Source organism: Hordeum vulgare, chromosome 4H, assembly GCF_904849725.1.
Source record: "Hordeum vulgare subsp. vulgare chromosome 4H, MorexV3_pseudomolecules_assembly, whole genome shotgun sequence".
NCBI classification, from domain to species: domain Eukaryota; kingdom Viridiplantae; phylum Streptophyta; class Magnoliopsida; order Poales; family Poaceae; genus Hordeum; species Hordeum vulgare.
The window spans coordinates 427,955,377-427,962,277 of record NC_058521.1 but is presented as its reverse complement, the minus strand read 5'-3'; the positions used below and the strand labels follow the sequence as shown (position 1 = coordinate 427,962,277).

The window sequence follows — 6,901 nt, the reverse complement described above, 5'->3', positions numbered from 1 at the left end:
CGCGTGCAACGGACCTCCATCTCGTCCGTTGCGTGGGGGATCTTGGGCATGCGGTTTCCCCCACGGACGGCGGGCATGCTGTTTTTCCCACGGGCGACGACCTCCAAGTCTGCGACATCGACAGTCAGCCGGCACGGAGAAGACATGGTGTCACCAACAAGAGCGCACTGCGTAGCACCACTGCATTCCGCCGTCGGCCGCCGCGAGGTCTCCCTTGGTCCCGATGGTGTCCTTGGGATCCAGGGGGCTGCAAACGCACAAGTTCGGCGCACGGAGGATTCTCGCCTTATCGTTCGGAGTCAAAAATAAAGAGTCGAAGTCTCATTCGGGTTAGCTTATTTCAGGTCAATACAATAGGCCGAGATGTAAAAAGGCTTGTTTTTTAGGCGTTAGGGTTGTGTGGGGTCGAATCGCCGTTAGGTTGCAACTCGAGGACGAGCTGCATGTCCAGGTGGGGTGTAGTGTCAGAGTACGTGATGGGCCTGGGCCCGTTAGTCTTAGGGTTTGCTTAGGGGTCAAGTAAGCCTTACTTGGGAGTCAAGTAAACCTCTCTATATATGGAAAGGAGATGTATCAATCTAATCAGCCAAGAATTAAGAAGGAAAACCCTTTTCCATATTGGCCGGCCGTGGGAAAGGACACCCACGATCGGCTCTCTCGCGCCCTCGCAGCTCTCTCTCCCGCTCAAACCCTAGCAACCATAACAATAAACATTAGCAACACATTGATCACTATATTTTGAAAGCAAAATGATAATACTCTAAACTTTTATAGAATACTTTAGATCACTAAAGTAGTGACCTAAAACATCTTACTCCCTCCATTCTCTTATACAAGGCCACTATGAAAAATACATTTTGCATCTATATAAGGCCACCAACAGTAATCGAGGTAACATTAATGATGTTTTCTCATACTAGCAACTTGTTTAATAATTGCATGCATGTATTCATAATGACACTTGGCTACTTTCTTCTCACTCATTCGTTGCATGCATGCAGCGTATTAATGATTCCGGTAATATGAGTTTGTGGCCTTGTATAAGGGAACGGAGGGAGTATAAAAGTTTATAGAGGGAGTTCTTCACATTAAAAGGAACATCAGGCAGTCAATAAAAAGCTCTCATACTATTTTACATTATCAAACCTTGGGTGTTTCAGTTCGCCAAACATGCAGGCAGGATATTACACATAAATATTTTATAGAAAAAGGTAGCGTAGATGTCTTGAAAATGTCTCACCATAAGCAGTTTGCTTTGCGCACAAATGAGTAACATGCCAGGCTCTCCTCATATAACATAGGAACAGAACGAATCAATTTAGAGTCTATTTTATTCGTCTCCACCACCGACTCTTCTTTGGAGCACATCAAACTATCCCCTGATGAAGTTGAAGGCATATCAAGAAACTTAAGGTGTGCACTACTGGCAACCGGCACCTGATCAAGTGAATAGAGATTTTCAATTGTTTGCTCTACTGGATCATATAGACCTATTTTCCGACCAGTGTTGAGCAGGATCCTTCCATGATCGGGATCAACAGCTAATGGCACCACAACACTTGTCTTGAGGGAATAGCCAGGACATGCTTCTAGGTGAATTGTGTATGCTCTGCCCCATTGGTCAAGCTCTAGCTTCCACACATCTAGTTTGTCTGCAACTGGATCTGCCAGAACAGCACATAACACTCCCTCAAGCTCAACAACAAATGCACGACAGCGGTTTCTACTACGCCATCTTGCAAACCACAAAGGGCACGGGACGACATCGAAAGCACCTGTAGCAAGGTTGAAAGAGACAATGGCCCATTCGCAGCTCTGTCCCAACCTTGGTTCATTCATCCAGTACAGCATTCCTTTAACATAGGCCGGTGGCATATCATTCACAGGCAGAGGTGGTATTGAGTGCTGTTGGGCAGCATACGGAGTATTACACCAGTGTAACGCGCATGACATGTCATACTGACGAGATTCAAAGTCCTTCTGGTTATAGAAGATTTCCACGATAACATGTTCACGAGTCAAAGGGTTGAAACTCAAGCCAACATTTTTATTGCCGACTGTAAAAGCATGCTCTTCTGTTTTTGGCATTCTCGGGCGTAGGTGCAAATTTGGCCCCAGGTTAGAGTAGCCCCTGTGGAAACCTGTACATGGATTGCAGAGATAGTCCTTCGTCTCGGTGCTTAGCAAGTTCAGCCCATGGCAAGGCTTGGAGCAAACCACCTTTGTATCAAGCAATGTACTGTGACTAGGAGCTTCTTTTAGGCATCGACTCAATGGAGCAAAACTGAAGCCCAATTGTCCAGTCCTCTTGAGCACAAGCATGACTTTAGGTCTTTTGTCTATGTTCTTATGCTGAAAGTATGACTGAATGAAGTTTTTACTCTCAATCAATCTGAACCACTGCTTGCAGACAAGTTTGGACAGTATGGCTGATTTAGCTGGGAGGCGGAGTAGGATCTCTCTAGTCGCCTTAGCCAAGTCAGATGACAAGGCCATCTCTTCATCTGTTGTATGCACGGGAGCAAGGGTCTCTTGAATGAAACTGAATCTTGAACTAGGGCACCCATATTGTGGAGTTGAGTGTGTCTCCGTGATTGAAAGGATGGTTTCCAGAGCCTCAGACCTAGTGTCATAGGTGTGAACCATTTTCTGATATTTGTTGGAAATTTTGTGCATGCTAGTAGCAATGATTATCTTCTTCCTTGGCGGCCTGTAACTGCCAAAAGATCCAATAACTCTCAGAATTTGTGACTGACGCAAATCTCTTGCCAGGTGCCCTGACAAATTAATTCGATGATTCAGTAACCAGTCACCAGAGCTATAGTCCAGCAGTTTCCAGATCTCCAAAGTGTTACTACCATGAGGCATTCTGTTGCGAACCAAACATAGTTGGTCATCCATCTCCAGTAGTTGCTCTCCTGATGACCAATTCCTAGAGGTTGGCGGCGCTCCTGGTACCCAGAAGGGCGGTGATCGGATACATGTGAAGGTCTCCTCTGCGACCGAAAAGGACACGATGGCAACACTTGGAGTCGTGATGAAAGAGGCAGGTGTCATCAACCAGTGCAGGCAACCATTGGCAAACACGGGAGATAATTTGTTGCATGACGCGTTAATAACAGCGGCATGTACAAATTTATGCAAGCTGGAGGGTACTCCTCTGGTCGCCGGCCTCCAGCAGCAATCCACATAGGGGCCTCTAGGCGTGTACACCTCGCACCTCACCGGGTCCAAGTTCTTCTGATTTAACATCCCATTGATCAACCTCACCACCTTGTGCTCATTTGTGCGGGCATCAAACCCCAGCCCAGCAGCGGAGCTGGATGCTTCGTCAGCAGAAGGTGGCAGACGCGTGGCTGCCCGTGTGGCCGCATTGCAGATGTAGTAGGCTGTGTCAAGAGCATCGTAGAGAAGGGTGAGGCCATGGCACGGCGCGGGCGTCACTACTTCCATATAGTTGCCACGGGCACCGTCGATGGTGAACAGTAGGTCCCCGCGATCTCTGGGGCGGTCTGATGATGATGATCGCGAGAAGGAGCACGAGTAGACCGCAGTGGAGTCGAATGTGGTGGTCGGTGAGATGTATAGCAGCTTGGCTGGTGGTGCACGCCGCTTTGCAGCCTTGGCTGCTGCCATGTGGAGGCGGCGGAATTCATCGGAGGAGAGCAGCGCAGCCCAGGAGCGGCAAACCGCCTTGAAACGGAAGACGGATTTGACTGGGAGCCACTGCATAACCTCTATGATCATCTCGTATGGAAGCGATGCCCCGCAATCATCTCTTGCAGTGGCCATGTGTTCCCTCCTCCTCCTCCTCCTCCTCTCACTGAACTCCCTCGGCATGATATCCTCCCCCCTGCTGCTACGCATCTTCAACGCCCAATCGAGGTGTGAGATACCCTAGAAAAAAAAATCGAGGTCTGAGATGCAATCAACACATGGGAAAAATCACAGCAAGAAAACCTAACCGATGCTATCAGTATTAGCTAGCTAGGTCATTCAACTGATGGAATCGAACAGCTCGGATCTAGTCTAGGGTGAAACTACTGGGGCAGAAGGGGATCTGGTTGCTCGTCCACTAATCCACTAAACAGGAAGATGAAAGGATGGCCCCTTACCGATGGGAAGGCGGGGTAGAATCGCGTCCTGCGGGCTCAGGGTTCCTTCAGCCGGAGGCTTGGCGGCGAGTCGGCGAGGGAGCGGCGCGGGGCGGGGCGGCGAGTCGCAGGAAAAGACTCGTTTTTTTCCCAACTGGGGAAGAAACAGTGCTAGGAGAGTGAGTGTGAGTATTTGTTGGTGGATACTATCCGAATCGTGTTCGCCTACGCTACGAAACCGCAAGGGCTGTTGCACCTGATGGGCCGGCCTACTTCTGCCTCCTCCAGTTAAGAAAAAAAAAATACTTTCTTCATCTTAAAATTCTTAAATATAGACTAGCAAATATAGCCGTGCGTTGTGACGGGTAGTAAAGATTTCTTACCTGAGACACCTACAACTATGACTACATTTAGGCATCATGTTGATGGTGTGCATCTACGACCACATTCAGGCATCATCGACGTGGTGTCGCTCGACACTCAAGAGACCGTGTTTATAAATTAAGTATATTCCAAAAATCCTATATGTATAGCCATCATATGCAATAGATGAAACACAAATTAAGATTGTACTTATCAATTCAACTGTTATCCTATTTTATTTATCAACATTCATTACTATCAGATGAATAGTTTGTATGTTTTTAAAATAAACCTTCATGGACTTTGATGTTCATCAATTTTATAAGTGCATGTACATACTATAAAAATTGTTTGTGTATTCACTAAAGAAAGTGTAGTCCATTGATAAAAATGCGCGTGGATTCTACCAAAAAAAGGCACATACGTAAGGTCTTAGATCATGAAATATGTACAAAAAGAGAACTTAGATTATAATATTTCTCAAATATTGATGTTTAAGTTTACATGTTACAATACAGATCGTCGGTATGAAATAAAGACAAATATTGATTTACATTGTATCTTATATAGTATTTTGAAAATATATAATAACAACATATTCAAACTCTACACATTTTTTAATTAAATTTGATATATAACATGTTTAAATTGGATTTATGGTTTAAAAATATTGTTATTTGATTTTATTCTAAACAGACTACAGTGTTATTAAAATTATTTAACATGTAAAATACCAACATATTTAAAATCTACACATTTTTCTAATCAAATTTCATATATAACATGTTTAAATTAGATTTACGGTTTAAAAGATATTATTATTCTGAATAGACTCCAGGGTTATTAACACATATGTGAGGGGTTTTACGCAAAATTATAAAAAAACGATTCGCTGTGAATAAAATATGAACTGTGGATTATTTAACGTAAATGTCAGGGGTTGTGTAAAATACAAAAAAAAATGGTTCGATCTCACTTAAAGACGAACTACAGGTTAATTAATGAAAAAAACAGGGTGTTTTTTGGAAAATGACCACGACAGACAAGCAGAAACGTTCCGTCCTTTAATAATAGATATAAATATATCTAGTCACGTTTTAGTGTTAGATATATCCATATCTAGTCAAATCTTAAACAAAAAGTTTAGGACAAAGGTAGTAGTAAATACTCCCTGTGTATCTAAATAGTTATAGTTGAGGAGTACTAAACTAGTTTTCTTTAACTAGAATTATTTAGGTATAAAAATAGTAGTATGTATGTTTCCATCGCATCATGAGAGGTTCAGGATCAGGATGCTTCCATCACCAGTATAAAAAATACTTCCTCCATCCCAAAAAATTTGTCTTAAATTTATATAGATATAATTGTATCTAGTCATATTTTAATATTTAAATATATCCATTTTTAAATAAACCTAAGACAAAAATTTCGAAAATGAAGGGAGTATATCAGTACTTTCATGCCACATAGAAATGCTAAGACAAAAAAAGATGCATCTGCACAAGCAATAGTTTATTTTACTAGTATTTGTTTGTTTGAAGTAAATCGCACTTACTAAAACCGAACTACTAAAATATAGGATTTGATGAGATTTTGTGTCAAGCTACCCGCATAAAAGGGGTGCTTTTTCTGTATTTCTTACAGCTTTCGAGTTCGTTTTTTTTTCTTTCAGTTATTATTATTGTTTCGTCTTTTCTTTTACCATTTTCTCCTAAGTGTTTTTAATAAAGTTCGTAAATTTTCAAAAAAATTGCATTATAATTTTTTTATAAGGTTTTTAAAAAGTTCATATTCGGAATTCTAAAAGAAATTAGGAATTTTTAAAAGTGTTCCAGTTCTTGGAAAAACACGTCCATTTTCATATTTTAAACTTAAATTAAATGTAAACCAAAAAACATACCAAAATGAAAACAAATTGTTAAATGCTCCCTCATTCTACTTAGGGCATGTTCGTTAATCCACCATCTCCACGAAATATTCAGAATCTACGGAGCACCTAATTCCTCGCTGTGTAAATTTGCACTGCAGCCTACTCCGCTCCACTCCACTCCGAAGGTTTTTTGGTATCCTTGAATATGGCTTGGGATGCCGTGGGCATCCCCAATCTTAGGCTCTTGCCACTTCTTATTCCGTAATTCATCAAATCTTTATCCAAAACTTGAAAACTTCACAACACAAAACTCAACAGAAAACTCATGAGATCTGTTAGTATAAGAAAAATGAATCACCACTTGTAGGTACTGTTTTGAACTCATTTATATATATATATATATATATATATATATATATATATATATATATATATATATATATTGATGTAATATTTACTGTTTCAACTTCTCCATGATTCATACTCCCCGATAAAACCTATAGATTCATTCAAATAAGCAAACAACACAAAGAAAACAGAATCTGTCAAAAACAGAACAGTCTGTAGCAATCTG

The 6,901-nt window shown here is 41.6% G+C and overlaps 1 protein-coding gene across 1 annotated transcript; it reads right to left on the bottom strand.

Annotated features, from left to right (window-relative positions):
- Window positions 1-1,108: 1,108 nt before the first annotated feature.
- LOC123448822 lies at window positions 1,109-4,267 on the bottom strand. The gene is made up of 2 exons (XM_045125842.1): window positions 4,116-4,267; window positions 1,109-3,897 (listed from the first exon to the last, which is right to left on the bottom strand). Exon 2 carries the CDS (start codon window positions 3,865-3,867, stop codon window positions 1,237-1,239), a length of 2,631 nt encoding a protein of 876 aa, XP_044981777.1. The 5' UTR covers window positions 3,868-3,897; window positions 4,116-4,267; the 3' UTR covers window positions 1,109-1,236.
- Between the last annotated feature and the right edge of the window lie 2,634 nt (window positions 4,268-6,901).

Excerpts from the sequence above, each read along its gene's own strand:
- LOC123448822 (XM_045125842.1), bottom strand. The coding sequence starts at position 3,867 with ATGCGTAGCAGCAGGGGGGAGGATATCATGCCGAGGGAGTTCAGTGAG.